Raw genomic sequence first — 15,750 nt, forward strand, 5'->3', positions numbered from 1 at the left:
CGGTTCCTGGCCCAGTGGAAGTTCGAGTGCCGCTTCTCCAACGCGACGGGGCGGGCGCAGGTGCGCTTCCTGCAGAGGGACTTCTATGGCGGGCAGGAGATCGACCACTTCGACAGCGACGTGGGCCGGTTCGTGGCCGTGACGCCGCTGGGGGAGCCCGACGTCCAGTCCTGGAACAGCCGCAAGGAGGTGCTCGACTACTACCGGGCCTCCGTGCAGCGCTTCTGCCGGCACAACTACGAGATCTACGGTCCCTTCGCGCACGGGCGGCGCGGTGAGTGGGTCCCGGCGGAGCGCGACGTCCCTTCCTCCCCCAAGGCGCCCCAGTGCGAGTGCGGGGCCCGCAGCCCTGCGGGGGCGCCTGTGCCGTGTCTGCGCGGGCCGCCCTCTGGCAGGGGGGCGCGTGTCCCTCCGGCAGGCGCACCTGGGGGCCCCCGAAGGGGCACGCGGGGGACCGGGGGCGGGGGGACCCACGTCCTCGCCCCCTTTGGAGCGCTTCACTGCAAGGGGGCGGGACGCCTTCGGTGGCGTTTCTGGAAGATGCTGGTGGGGAAGCGGCGGGGAGGGCGCCCCTCCGACCTCGCCTCCCAGGCCGCGCGGGCACCGCTGGAGCCTCCACGCCCGGCGGCCGCCCCGTCCGGTGGGAGGGCTGAGTCTTCTCGAATTTGGAACGATGACTGCTCGGAAATGGAACCTTTCCCATTTTGCACACGATGTTTTTAAAATCATCTGGAAACAGAGGAAATTTGAGAAATAAAACTATGCAGTTTTGGCAATATATGAAGTTTGAATATTTCATGCTTGCTTGACGGAAATGAGTTCCAGTTGAGCCATTTCTTCCTTTTCCCTTCACAAACTTAAATGTATTCTTGTATTTTTTGTAAACGAACAAGGGTATGTATTATACCTTACTTGAATTCCTTTTTGTTCTTCTGTAGAGATATTTATACACTATAATTTACATTTTTCATAATTAAGTTTAATCTCTATAGCCCCTCAATATTTCTAAGTTTTTTAGAGGCTCTAGTCTTTTCTTTTTATTTCTTTCAAAAAAACAAGCCTATCATCTCTGTACAAATTAATGTTATGTTGTTTAGCTTTTATCTGTATTAGCATTTTTCTGAGCCCATCTGCCAGAGGTTCTATGGGAAAGTCACATATCAATGCTGACACATGATTGCCCTTCCTGAATTTTTCAGAATCCACTCCAGTAATCGTTAATACTGACTACACATCTCCAAACAATATATTTTATGAGCTTAATAAGCATCTCACCCATATTTATCACTTTCATAAGTTCAACTGTGTATTTCCATTCCAAACGATCAGCTGTATCATCCTCTTACATTTTCTGTTTAGACTCAAACAAAATGTTTAACTCTCTACATTATGGCTTCTGACTATATTCTCATGAATTTATATATATAATTTAAAATAAAAATAATTATTTATAATAAGCTGCTAGAAAGCAATAAAAATATAAAATACATCATAACATTGAAAGGAAAAAAACCAACAGAAATTACCCCCCCCCCCCGTATATAAAGAACAAAACACAACCTGTGCATCCTGCCATTGGACCGTGGCTGTTTAATATTTATACCTTCACTTCCTTCCTCTTCTTTGCTTGTAGCTTTCACTCTCTGTCCTTTCCGGAATACCCCCTTCCACCCAGAACTGCATTCACTGAATCAGCCAAAGGTTTAATACCCTTCCCTTGCATTAGTACGTATTCAATACACAAAATCCACAGAGCATTAAAATCATTCTTTCTCAGTCCTGTTTTTCACCCTAATCCCATTTCATCTTTGCATTAACAGCCATATTCCAGATTTCTTTATTCCATTCAATGAAGATCTGGTTTCTCCTTCCTATTTTTTTGTTATCATTTTTGCTTACGTTGCCAATTTTATTATTATTTTTTATTATTCTGTTTGCATTTCTATTTGTAAAATATTAGCAATACTGCTTTTTAGGATCTGCTTCAATTGTCAAGTTCAATAGGTTGCTAATCTTAAAAACCTTTCTCCAAAATTTCTTAATATTTCCACAATCCCACCACTTAGGGAAATAAGTGCCCATTTTTTCCCCACATCTCCAACATGAACTCAGATATTGATTATCCATACAAAATAATTTGACTGGCATTGGATACCAATGCCACACTCATGTGTAAAAGTTTCCATAATTCTAACTGACATAATTTTTCCAATGTTTACCTGTATTTCATTATGAAAGTGCCCAATCTTTGGGCTAAAATACAGTAATTTTCATTACCATGATATATCAAAATAAATCGCATGACAGTTGACAACAATATGGCAAGCTGATTGGTCGATACAGGGAAGGCGGTGCCCCACCAATGAAACTCTGAGTCCAGAATAGGTAATCTTCTCACTAATTTCCGAGAAGCAGGTGCTTCATCTCCCTTTAATTGAACATTTTTGAGTGATGCAGAACCACTTCAGCCTCACATGCCTTACAGTAAAACCCTCAAATCCTGGGGCTTTTCCTTTTAAAATCTGCATCAGGGTTTGCCTTTCAGTTCTCGTGGAACTGAGATGCTGTTTCTGTTCCTCTGGAATTGGAATAAATGATAATGGATTTCTCTGCTTCCGCAAAGGCGTCCAGACCTGGCTTTTCCTCCAGCCTCTTTCTGCCTCCATCGTTTTCGTTCATCCAAACATTGCTTGTTTCTATGTGGGCTTGACTCTCATGTCAGCATTAGCTGTGGGATGTGTGGGGTGCAGGATCTGGCCACGCTGCCCTCTCTCCCCCAGCAAGCCGCGTCCCCCCCAGGAAATCCTTGCTTCATGTTCGGGCCCTTCCGCTCCTCCATGATTTCTCCTTCCTCCACTTCCGGTGCATGTCGGGTTTTTTTTTTTTTTTTTTGAGATCATCCATAAGCCCACATGGCCTTCTTTTTAATGCTACCCTTTTTTTGGTCAGAATTGCTTGTGATTGTGCCTCTGGAATTTCCTTTTTTAAATTCTCACTCATCTTGGACGTCATTCCCCTGTACAGTTGCTTGTCATGAGACTGGACTTAGCATTGCTCAGAGTTTGATGAAATCATCTTCCTGTAAGCCCAGGGTACGCGTTTGGCTACACGTGTCTTTTACTCCTTTAGAATCAGGAGTCCAGGTGTGACACGGTCACTTCCCCCCCAGAATTCCCATAGCGGCCAGTTTGCCCACTGGGCCTTCCCTGCTGGTTAGTCCCAAGCCCAGGAGAGCCGTCCCGCCTGTTCCTTCCCCGCTTTCTGCTGGATGAAGGGATGAGCAGCACAGGTTGGGACCCTCGTGGAGGGGCTGCTTGGCAGAAATTCTCTTGAACAGATTAGGGGGAAATTAAGGTGCCCCGTAAATGGGAGGGTCAGAGCATACAGAAAGCCCCCAAACCACACAAGAGACCAAACTGGGGGCAGGACGGAGGGAGGAGGGGTTGCCTTGGGGAGAAACATGGGAATTGGGGAGGGGAGATAGGGGCCTTTCTCTTCCGCTCCCCCTTTTGGTGCTTAGCATTTTCTGGTGCCCCTCCCTCAACAAGGGCAGATCAGGCCTCCTCCCTTCACTACAACTCCCCACAGCCCCTACGACTGCCCCCATCAGCTTCATGGGAAGACCCTGCTTTGGAAGAGGGAGATAATTTACTCCCCCTCCCCATTCTCCACCCGTCGCTCTGCCCCGGGGGTCCCCCTCCCGTTACCCATCGCTCTCTGCTCTTCCTCTTCCCTCGCCACCTGCTTTCCTCTCATGTCTCACACCACCCCCTCCTCTCCCCCAGTCCAGCCCGCGGTCACCATCTCCCCCACCAAGGACGACCCCCTCTCCCCCCGCACCCTGCTGCTCTGCACCGCGGCCAGCTTCTACCCCCGGGAGATCGAGGTCCGCTGGCTGAAGAACGGGCGACGGGCGACGGAGGGGGTCTTCTACGGGGAGCAGCTGCACAACGGGGACTGGACCTACCAGACCCAGGTGATGCTGGAGGACACCCCCCAGCGCGGAGACGTCTACGCCTGCCAGGTGGAGCACGCCAGCCTGCAGACGCCCATCACCGTGCAGTGGGGTACGGCCCTCCTCCCCCTTTCCCTTTGTGGGGCACTCCTGGGCACTGGGTCAGTCTGTGGGTGGGCTGGGGGAAGGAAAGGAGGGGCCTCAGGTGGGCAGGGGAAGGGTGGCCTCTTTTTGGAGGGAGCAGCAGAGATTGGGGGTGGCAGAAGCTCTCCCCCAAGGAAGAGATGTTGGCAGCCCTACTTCCCCCATTTTGGTTCCCTCTGGAGCTGAGTCCAGCCCCCCAAGTGACTCCTCCATATGTTCCAGTCTGTGACTGTCCGGCCCATGAGGGATGGAAACATGAACTCAGCCCTGCAGACCTTAGTGATGGGGCTGGGGCCTGAGCGATCCGCTGTGGTGCCAGAAGGTCACCCTACGCATGTGTTGTGCACAGAATGGCCCCCTCGTGTCAATTTTTGTGGCTGAGAGGCTTCACCTGGCCCTGGTCCGGCTCTTGCATGAGTTCGCCCCCTCTTTCCCCAGAGCCACGGACGTCCGAGTCTGCCCGGAGCAAAGTGTGGACGGGGGGTCGTGGGCGCCCTGCTGGGCGTGGTCTTTGTGGCCGTGGGGCTCTCCCGCTACCTGCGGAGTAAGCAAGGTAAAGGGGGCATTAGAGTATTTGGGGGGCAGGATCAGGGAATGAGATGCATTTCCATACCCCTCAGAGATGCTGCTTCTGGGATGCTGGGATTCAGTGTTTTCTGTTTCTATGGAAGGGAGGCTCCAATGGTCCCTCCCCAAATCTAAATTGGGCCGTGCAGAGATCCCACACCAGTTCTTGGAGGCATCGAGAGACACAGGATGGGGGTCCCCATGTTCACTGAAGGCCAGACCTGTTACCCTGTAGACCAGAAGGACTCCATTTGGGGCTTGGCTTAATCGTCCCTGCAAATCCGTGGTCATCTCAGTCCAGAAGCTTTCCTGGGAAGGCAGTTTGTATTTTGCAAAAATGGGGAATTTTGCTGAGCCAAGGAAAGAGTTTGGCAACTTTTTTTTGAGGAGCCGTTCCGGGTCCAGGAGGGGAGGGTGTTGCTTTGGTGCTCAGGAATCAGCCCCTCCCTCCGTGCCTTTAACACTGTCTCTCTCTCTTTCTCTCTCCCTCTCCCCAGCGTCTCCCGTCCAGTAATCTGCAGGCATGGCCTCTCCCTGTGTCCTCCCCAGTTGCTCCTCCCCATTTCTTTCCTGCCTTTCCAATGATCCTTGTCCAGAGTGGGGGAACCGTGTCTGAAGGGAGGCCCCTGGTGTCTTGGGGCGCTTTCTGCACCTTGGCAGAGGTATGTCTGGCCCTGGGGGGCAGCAGAAGGTTCCTTGGGGTGGCCTGAGAGCTGTAAGGAGAGCTGTAGAAAGTCAACCGCCCCACCCTCTCTCCTTCCCGCATGTTCCAAGCATGCATTCTCCTTCTCCGCTTTTTCATTCCTTTGCAATTTCCTTGCCTCCTTTCCCACCCCTTCCCTGCAGCACTCGTCGGCTAGTCCACCAGGGCACGGGGTAAAGGAAGATACTTCCATTCTTCCTGCTGGAACTCAGCTTGTCGATTCTGTCCTTGGGAGATGCGAAGGTGAAGGGGCTGGAAAGCTGCGGATCGGCACGAGGAGGAGAACCGCAGCTGGAACCGCTCCCGCAAAGACCAGCTGGACATTCCCTGATTTTCTGCCTGCTCTTGCTTGGGTGGGAGGGGGGTGATGGGGTGGACTGATCCTGTCAGGCGCTCACAACACACCTGCCCATTTTCAATGGATTTCGCCAAAGAGCCAGACTTTTTGGCTTGGTTGGGATTCATGCTGCGGAGTCCCAGGTTCCTGATTAAGTGTAAGAGAGGCCACATTCCCTTCCTCACCCACTGGACCCAACAGTTGTCCCCTGAATGAACGGCGCTGTGAGTCGCTCCAGGCCAGCTTCTGCTTCTCCCAGAGCTGGTGCAATTTTGGGGCTTGGAGTCCTGAAATCTTTGCTCACACCTGCAGGCTGTCTTGGCATCAATAATTTCCACTTTTGTTTGAATGGAGAATGATCAGAAAATACACTTTGATGACATGATGAAATGAAGGATGTTCTGTTCAGAGAGGGGCTGCACCATGGTGGTGGAGCCCCTGCTGGGCATGCCATATGTCCTCTCCAGCCTGGGACCACGTGGAGAGGCTGCTGGTCAGTGCTGCAGGTGGAGCGCATGGAGTGGGGTCTGGCGCTGTCCAAAGGCCGCTCTGCTTGTCTTTTGCATCCTTCCGCACTGCCCCCCCCCCCACTGCATCTGGGAGTCCTGCATGTCCTCTGGGGAAATTGGGGTGCCCATGGAAATTGACAAGTGACAAGTGAATCCCTTCCTGGAGAGGATGAAGCTGTGAGGGCCTCCCTTGCCCCGCACCCTCCTCTTCAGCTGAGCCCAGCAGGAGTGTTCCCCTTGGGAGGGAAATGGGGCTGCAGAGGTCATCAAGCCTGCCCCAAATTATCCTCACCTTCCGCACAGGACCTGTGGGGGAGATGCTGATCAGCAGAAGGAAAACATGTCAATGAAATGGCCAATCTTTATGAGGGAAACCAGAGCTGAGCTCTGCCTGGCACTCCTTGCTGCCCCGACCCTAGACGAGGGGGCTGACCTGGCATATATTACCAAGACCTGGGTGGGAGAAGGAGGATATGTTCCCCTCTCACAATTATGCCATCTGGGTACCTCATGCAACACCGGCCACACCCAGAGGGAAGGGGAGGGGGGTCGCCCTGGTTTACCAAGCCTCTATCCCCTCACAAGGCTTCCTCTTACTTCAAGACCCGGCCTAGAGTATTTGCATCTTGTGTTGGGCAGTTGAGAAAGATTAGGGGCTTTGCTGGTGTGGCGCGCACACTCCTGCCCAGCAGAGTCCCTTCCTGAGCTGACAGAGATCTTCTTGAACCTGGTGTTCAGGAGACCCAGGATGTTGGTATACACCTGAGTTGCAGGTGATGGAGCAGGCTGGGAGACGATTAGAGCACAGGTGGAGGAAATCTCCGGACGAATCTGACTGAACACACTTACACCCTGTGAGGAGGCAGACGGGCTCACCCCTTTTCCTGGGGCCTTCCACAGCAGGGCTGAAGATAGCACAGCAAGGCTGGGAATCTGTGTGGGGAGAGCAACGTGTGAGAAGACAACAGCCAGGAGACGCGAGGGAGCACACAGCTGTACGGGATTGTGGACGGAGGCAGGAGCAACTGGGCTGGGTGTAGTGGTGCAGGAGGAGGGCGTATAAAGGAGAGGCAGAGGAAGGAGACGGGGAGGAGGAGGGAGAGGGTGAGGGAGTGAGAAGGATGGAAGAGAGGAAAGAACGCCGAAACACATGTGTTTGGAGGAAAGCTGGCGAGGCAGTCGCTGGCAGGCGGGCCAGTGCAAATGGAGAGCGGAGACGGGAGCAACTGGCTGGGGCGATGCTGTTTGTTGCCATAGTGACAAGAGGGATCCAGAGCAGGTCTGGCCAAGGCGCTGCAGGAAGCGAGCGGGTGCAGGTGTAAAGAGTGCACCATCCTTCTTGTTTTGCTCTCGATGGAACATCAAGGAAGAGGCAGCTTTAGCCGGCACCCCTCTCCTGACAAGTTACACACACTCATGATCAAGCTTAAGCTGTGGCGGTGAGGGCAGAGAGGAGGCAGTACTTCCCCACTTCTCCCCACTTCCTGGACTCCAACATGCACTCCCAGGCTTGGAGGATGGTGCTGCAGTGCAACGAAGGCTCTCTGGTCTTGTTCTCGGCCACCCTCAGCTACATGGGCTTCTTGGAGGCCGTCTGCTTCATGGTGGCCTTCCTAGCCAGGGAGCTGCGCGGAGCCTTCAACAAGGCCAAGCTGATCACCTTCAGCATGCTGGTCTTCTGCAGCGTCTGGGTGTCCTTCACGCCCACATTCCTGAGCACGAGCGGCAAGTACATGGTGGCCGTGCAGCTCTTCTCCATCTTGGTCTCCGGCCCTGGTTTCCTGGGCTGCACCTTCCTCCTCAAAATGCCACATTGTTGTGTTGAGACTTGAACACGAAGGAGAATATACTGATCCCAACCAAGCAGGGCATCGGACGACCTTCTTTGGGCTTCCCCACTCGAGGCACCTCCATGTGCCCGAAGCTTGGAATTTGTGCAGCGATCCTTGCCAGGCTTTGCTGTGTGCCCTGCATTTCCTCCAGAGGGCCATTTCTTCCTCTGGGGGGGGCCATGGAGATGAATGGCCACATGGGGGAGGAAAGGGCGTTCGCTGGGAAATGGGCCAAGCCACCAGCTGCACCCCCCTCCCCTGCCCTACAATGCTCAGGGAATCCATCTTGTGCCAAACGTGGACAGATTGCTGCATCTTGGCTCCCGGGCTCTGGCAGAAGCTCCAACACACACGCAGCAGTGTGCTTGGGAATCCCGCTGCTCCTGTGCGTGTCCCTACAATAGCCATGGGAGGATGGGGGAGGGAGGGGGAGGCAAAGACACCTGGCACCCCCCTGTGCCCACCATCATTCTTGTCATCTTCCTTCAGTATCTCTGCCTTGCGCATTTCCAGAGACTGGGGCTCGAGGCAGCCTTCTGTCGGACTCCACAGGTCCATGGTGGGCTCCCACCTTCACTGGTTTTGGCTTCCCTCTTATACATACTTCCTGTAAGGCTTGGTTTTTAATCTCCAGCTCATTAATCTGCTCCATGTATTCTTCTAAGTGTTCTGTCTCTTCTATTAAGATCCTATTGTTCTTCATGTCTCACAATCTGTCCTTTATTTGCATCCATTCTCTGTGCAATCATGTATTTTCATTCCCAAGTCATTCATCCTTTCTCCTTTGGCACATTCTTCCTTCCAAACTCTCTATGTTGCTTCTAGAATACCATGCAGTAGCAGAATTATCATCCTTGACTTTTTCACTGTATCTTCAATATTTGCTCCCCCAAAACACAGTCCTGCACTTTCAAACATACCCTCCTTTACCCTTTCACATGGGTTTCTTAGTTCCGAGATCATGTATTTGTCTGCCACTGCATAAGCAGCTCGTTACTTAGCATTAGTCACTGCTTTTCCTCTCATTCCAACCAGCCAGTCCCTGGCTTCTATCCCCAAATCCTGGGATAGTTGTTCTTTGAAGTCTATCACCTGTCCCTTCTTAATCTGGAAGGGAGGTTTGTCTGCCATATCCTAACTTTCCTTGCTCTTTGTCAAAGTGTGCCATTATTCGTATCAAGATCCAAAATGGTCCCAAAATTCTGAATAATCTCTTAATTTCCTTATCCAAAATTCAAAAATGTCTTTCTGTTCAGTCCAAACTTTTTATTCCTAATAGCCTAGGACATTCGCTATGTTTTACAACTACCTTAGTTAGAGGCAAGATCGAAAAATTCCCGTCAGCTGAAGGCGTCCCTCCATTTTGGTTTTCGTTCAGTCGTCTCTTCCACAGGCTGGTATTCCTGAAGACAAAGTCTCTTTTATGATCCTGTTCGTGAAGCCAATGTATCTGACCGTAATAAAGCGGTTCTTGATTCAGTAAAGGGGAGACTATCAGCTTTCCAAGGAAAGCCCTTCTCACAGAGAGACTGAACGCCAGATCTGGTTTTAGACACTATGCATGTAGCATTAATTCTATAATATAAAGAATAGAGAAGTATAAGAATACAAGTTCAGCAATCGTCAGCAACAATATCATGCGTCCTCATTCACGCTCACATTCATGCAACACTCATACTCACAGACAATAGACCCTCTCGGTGATCCATCGGGACTGTGGGTGGCCAGTTGCAGCGCTGCCCTGTCACAGACGGGGGCTGGAAATCCCAGTCATTTACACCTTAGAGTTGACTCTATCAGCGTAGTCTGTCTGGATTGAACAGTGAACTCCTCTGGGCAGGGCTGGCACCCAGATCGTGCTGGTCCTTTTCATGGACACTTGCCCTCTCATCCCATTCCATTCTCTCCCTGGATGGTACAGCGTGGGCTTACCTTATCTGTTGTGTTCCATTCTCCTACCATACTTAAAATCACATTTAAACCCAATCTTGAAACAAAACCAGCACAACACAATTGTGGGAGCAGCTACACATAATATCCTTACACACTCAGCGACATGCCAGAATACTCAGGGATTTCTGAGCGGACAGGCGGGTTCTTGTGACCCACATGAAGGACGCCAGATATCTGTCCCGAGTGGCACAAGGGGATGGTAAATAGGGTTCCCAAGACAGACTTTTTCCTAGGGACTAGGTGCTTGGATAAAGGTTGACATGAAATTTCTTATGTATTTGGTTCTACAAGGTGTTCTTATGGCAGGATCAAGAAGGGGAGGGGGGCAGGGAGACTCGAGGACAAAAAGGAGGAAGGGGACCGTCCTCGGCTTTGCTTCCTTTAGGCTGAGAACCCCCCCCCCCCCAAATAGGACATCTTTTGGTGCTATCTCAGCCTTGCATCCTCTGCATGGCCCCTGGACGGTCCCTTCTGCTGGAGTCATCCTCCTTCCCGGGAACGATTGATGTGAGTCTGTCCCACCCAAACCTGGCCTAGCTGCTGCATTTCAAAAATTCCTTTTTCCTGTCCATCCCTCCGTCCTCGAACCTCTTGACCCGTGTGATCAGTTTCCTCCTGGACAGTTGGCTGTTTCCCTTAGAAGTGGCCATGGCCCATGTGAGCAAGCCCTGTTGCGCCATTGGCTGAGCAGGTCTGTGAGGTCACAAACGCCCCGCAGTCGGATCCTGTGGGATTGGACAAGCTCTTGTGATAGAGCAGAGGGGCTCTCAGGATGGAGGACGGACCCTCCCCAAATGGTCAGACCAGGGAGGCAGAGCCTGAACCGTGCTGTCCTCCACCAGAAGCAGGAGGCTGGACGTGGCCCAGGCCGACCTGGCACCCGGCACAAGATGGGGAGCTTCACAGAGCTCTGCCTGGAAGGGGAATGGTTCATTCTGAGCCTCAGGGAGGATCCTGTCTGACCCCTTGCCACACCACACGACCTGATGGTTGGGGTGGCAACAGGGCCGATGCCGTTCCCTGAAGGGTCCAGAAGCAGTGGGGGTCCCGGACACACACGGTCTACACACAGCATGTCCCTTTCGGCCATGACGCCCGCTTCTGGCCATCCTGAACTCTGAGTGCTGCACATTTCCTCTAACTGGCAAATATGAGGAGGCCTGAGAAGCGTGTCAATGAGTATCTTTAGGGATCTATGTCAACGGGGGTGCATGGGAGGAGTGGGGAGCAATCCCGTTTCCTCCATTCATTACCATGCATCCAATTAAGGAGTTTTTCCTGCTCACATCGTGCTCTCACAAACCTATAAAAATGCAAAGCAAGGAGGATTCCGAGCAGAGCCCGTGAACCAGACCGTGAGGTGCTTGCAAGGGCTGAGCTGGTTCCAGGAGGAAAAGCATCTTTTGCCTGCAGTGGGAAAACTCTCAGCAAAGAGGCTCTGGGATGCCGCAGGGAAGATCTGGCGGCACCCAGGCACATGCGGTCGAGCAGCTGGGATGTGCCGAGGGGAGGCCATGGCGCCGATGGCTGGAGAGGCCGTTCTGCCCTAGTTGGAGGGGCAGCTCTTCTCCCCCTTCCTGGACAAGTGAGAATGAGGCATCTGGAGTGAGGTGCGGTTCCCCTTGGCCCATTTGTGGCAGGGGGCTGCACCCCTGGAGGTCGGGGCATTTGGCAGAGGAAGGTCCCAGAAGTCTCAGTGCCTTAAGTCAAGTAACGGCTGGAAACTGACTGAGGCTGGTGTCATGGCTCGGAGTGTGGGCCTGGGACTCTTCAGTATTATTCAGTCTAGTCTTGATTGGACATGCACATGTAGGCGTGTCGTGAGCGGAGCCAGCTGGAGCCGGGGGTCAGACTGGCTGGCCCAGGAGGCCCCTTCTGGCTCGCTCTGCTTCTCTGCTTCTATGTTTCTCTACTCAAATGGCCCTCCCCTGCACCTGCAGTCTGCGCCCTCGAGGCAAAGCTGCGAAGGCTTAGTAACCCGTCTCCCATCAAGAGAAATCCATCTTTGATAAAAACTGTTGCCAATTGCAGCACCCCAAAACACCCCAAAAGTAATTGGCCAGATGGAGATGAGTTAGTAAAAGCGCCACAGTTCTACGCACGCCCTGATGGGGTAGCCTTTTTGGTGGGCCTGCTGGAAAAGGAGGCTGTTTGTCCTGCACATCCTCCTCCTGCCTCGCTATATCCCAGGCCTCATGCGTCTCATCCAACCAATCATGCCGAGTACTCATGTGATGGCCACCCCTGCAGACCCCCCACGCCATGGGTCTGCAGTGGGCCGAGTCACAGTCTTTCCCCTGCCTGTGAACCTGACTGTGTGTCTCTGATACGTGCAATGTCATGTTACACCCGGCAGTTGGGCAGGATGGCAAAAAGGGGGGAAAGAGGTACTTGGACAAATGAATGTTGCCAGCCTGCCACACTGCCCGGCAATAAATACTGGCCCACTGTCCGGGAAGTTGCCTCACTGTCTGGCAGCGAAGGTCAGCCACCTCAATTCATTGCCCAAAGTCCGGCGTGTGATCTGATCCTGACCCTGCTCCACATGACATCCCCTCATCAACTTGCAAGTCGCTCAAAGATCCCCTCTTCAGGCTGAACAGACGCCGTTCCCTCCATCTCCCCTCATAAGACACCCCTCCAAGCTCAGCTTCCGTCCTTGTGGCCCTGCACTGAACCGATGCTCTCCCGGCTATTTCTCTGCTGTAATGTGGAGCCCAGAACTGGACGCAGCACTCCAAGTGTGGGTGCACCCGAGTCGTGTTCAGCGGCATCAACAGCTCCCTGCATCTGGATGCCACGCCTCTGGCTGTGCATCCAAGGGGACTTTCACCCCCGTAACAGCCATGGCACACTGCTGGCTCACGCTCAGCCTGCTGTTCACGAGGACCGTGGGATCCCCTTCACAAGCACCGCTCTCCAGCTGCTCAACCCCCATCCTGTACCTGTGGCACCTGTTCTGGTGTCCCAAATGCAAGCCCTTCCCACATCCCCGTCCATAGTAAAAGCGGAAAGAAAGGGTGGTCCAGCAGCTCCATGTGGAGGGCGAAACAAGGACAGAGGCCACGAAAAGGCAGAAGAGCAGCTTTCCTAATCGAGCTCAGTCTTCTCTGAAGAGGATCTTTGCCCTTCCTGGAGAAGGGGAAGCTCCAGCTGAGGGAGCAGGACGGCCCCTCAGGATTGGGGGCAAGTTGTCCAGGATCGTCTCCCTGGGCTGAACGAGTCCAAATCTCCCGGGCTCCATCCCAGACTCACAAAGGAGCTGGAGGCAGGGCTCCCAGAACCGCTGTCTCTCGTCCCTGAGAGGTCCTGGAGGACGGGGAGAGCCAGGTGGCTGGAGGAGGCCAGTGCTGTCCCCATCCTCAAGAAGGGAGAAGGTGTGCCTGGGAACCGCAGACCAGTCAGCCTGATGGGAGTTCCATGAGGCAGACCAGTCAGCCCGATGAGAGTGCTGGCCTCCCTGGTGGACGGTGGGAACGGTGCGGTCCCAGTCCATCCCGACCAGCAGGGCTGCTGGCAAAGTGTCCCATGGTCTCCCGGTGGGAAAACTAGCAGAAAAGGGCCAGACGAGCAAGAATCAGTGAACTTAAATGGACAGGAAGGGGTGAATTGAATTCAGATGACCATCAGGTATACTACTGTGGGCAAGAATCCCTCACAAGAAATGGAGTAGCCTTCATAGTCAATAAAAGAGTAGGAAAAGCAGTACTGGGATGCAATCTCCAAAATGACAGAATGATCACAGTTTGAATCCAAGGCAAACCATTCAGCATCACAGTAGTCCAAGTCTATGCCCCAACCACTGGTGCTGAAGAGGCTGAAGTTGACCGGTTCTATGAAGGCCTACAACACCTTCTAGAATTAACTCCAAAAAATGATGTCCTTATCATTATGGGGGATTGGAATGCTAAAGTAGGAAGCCAAAAGGTAACCGGAATAACAGGCATGTTTGGGCTTGGAGTACAAAATGAAGAAGGGCACAGGCTTGCAGAATTTTACCAAGAGGACACGCTGGTCATAGCAAAGGCTCTTTTCCAACAACCCAAGAGATGACTCTACACATGGACATCACCAGACGGTCAACCCAGAAATCAGATTGACTATGTGCTCAGCAGCCAAAGATGGAGAAGCTCTATACAGTCAGTGAAAACTAGACCAGGGGCTGACTGTGGCTCAGATCATGAGCTTCTTGTCGCAAAATTTAGGCTTAAATTGAAGAAAGTAGGGAAAAGCACTAGGCCACTCAGGTATAACCTAAATCATACCCCTGATGAATATACTGTAGAGGTGACTAATAGGTTTAAGGAATTAGATCTGATACACAGAGTGCCTGAAGAACTATGGACGGAGGTTCGCAGCATTGTACAAGAGGGAGCATCTAAAACCATCCCAAAGAAAAAGAAATGCAAGAAAGCAAAATGGCTGTCTGAGGAAGCTTTACAAATAGCTGAGGAAAGAAGGGAAGCGAAAGGCAAGAGAGAAAAGGAAAGATACACCCAATTGACTGCAGAATTCCAGAGAATAGCTTGAAGAGATAAGAATGCCTTCTTCAATGAACAGTGCAAAGAAATAGAAGAAAACAATAGAATAGGGAGGACCAGTGATCTCTTCAAGAAAATTGGATATATGAAGGGAAGGATTCATGTAAAGATGGGCATGATAAAGGACCAAAATGGCAGGGATCTAACAGAGGCGGAAGAGATTAAGAAGAGGTGGCAAGATTACACAGAAGAACTATACAAGAAAGAGCTTAACATCCCTGATAACCACGATGGGGTGGTCACAGAGCTCGAGCCAGACGTCCTGGAATGTGAAGTCAAATGGGACTTAGAAAGTCTGAGCAACAACAAAACAGGTGGAGGCAACAATATTCAAAATTCTAAAAGATGCAAGTAAAAGTGCTATGCTGAATATGCCAGCAAATTTGGAAAACTCCACAGTGGCCACAGGATTGGAAAAGGTCAGTTTGCATTCCGATCCCAATGAAGGGCAATGCCAAAGAATGTTCAAACTAACGCACCATTGCACTCATTTCACACACTAGCAAAGTTATGCTCAAAATCCTACAAGCTGGGCTCCAGCAGCATGTGGACAGAGAACTACCAGAGAGGGAGGGGAACTATTGGATGGTGAATACCACAGGGGACAAAACCAAAGCCATGTGGATAAACTGAGAAGCCAACCAATAATTCCCAAGCACCACCTTCTAGAAAACTAAGATCATGGCATCCAGTCCTTTCACTTCCTGGCAAACAGATGGGGAAGAAATGGAGGTAGTGACAGATTTAATTTTCCTGGGCTCCAAGATCACCGCAGATGGGGACTGCATCCAAGAAATTAAAAGAAGCTTGCTCCTGGGAAGGAAAGCTATGGCAAATCTAGACAGCATACTAAAAAGCGGAGACATCACCCTGCCAACAAAAGTGTGTATAGTCAAGGCTGTGGTTTTCCCCTTTGCAATGCATGGCAGTGAAACTCTGGCAAACAGACTTGTCCTTTCCTGCTTTTGCCAGATCTCCGGGGTAGCGAAATGATGCTCCTTCTGCGTATGCTCAGAGGGCCAAGCAGAGGAAGGCAGGTGGAAGTGCAGGAACGCTGAGGCAGGGTCCATGGAAGGGGCCGGCAAGGCGCAGGAGCTGAGCCACGGTCTGCAGGGGACCTGCCTGGCGGAGGCAGCGCGGCAAGCCAGGAGAGCGCAGGGGCCAAGCGCAGCCAGGGGCAGGCGGGGAGCAGGTGCTGGGCCGCCCCTC

General features: G+C 52.1%; 2 protein-coding genes across 2 annotated transcripts in view; both read left to right on the forward strand.

The window, feature by feature from the left end:
• Window positions 1-3: 3 nt before the first annotated feature.
• On the forward strand, window positions 4-5,987 carry LOC123022483 (H-2 class II histocompatibility antigen, I-A beta chain-like; the record flags this gene model as incomplete). The annotated part of the gene is given in 6 exon segments (XM_044428181.1): window positions 4-274; window positions 3,786-4,067; window positions 4,538-4,578; window positions 4,580-4,652; window positions 5,164-5,328; window positions 5,513-5,987. Coding segments are annotated over 5 exon segments (684 nt in total), but the record flags the coding sequence as incomplete, so codon positions are not given.
• A 1,745-nt stretch (window positions 5,988-7,732) lies between these two features.
• The window catches only part of LOC123022485 (rano class II histocompatibility antigen, B alpha chain-like), a 19,549-nt gene continuing 11,531 nt past the window's right edge, over window positions 7,733-15,750 (forward strand). The window contains exon 1 of the mRNA XM_044428184.1: window positions 7,733-7,880. Within this exon, the coding sequence (XP_044284119.1) occupies window positions 7,733-7,880 (148 nt within the window). The remainder of the gene's footprint in view (window positions 7,881-15,750) is intronic.

Source organism: Varanus komodoensis, unplaced genomic scaffold, assembly GCF_004798865.1.
Source record: "Varanus komodoensis strain SLA01 unplaced genomic scaffold, ASM479886v1 scaffold199, whole genome shotgun sequence".
In the NCBI taxonomy this organism is placed as follows: Eukaryota; Metazoa; Chordata; class Lepidosauria; order Squamata; family Varanidae; genus Varanus; species Varanus komodoensis.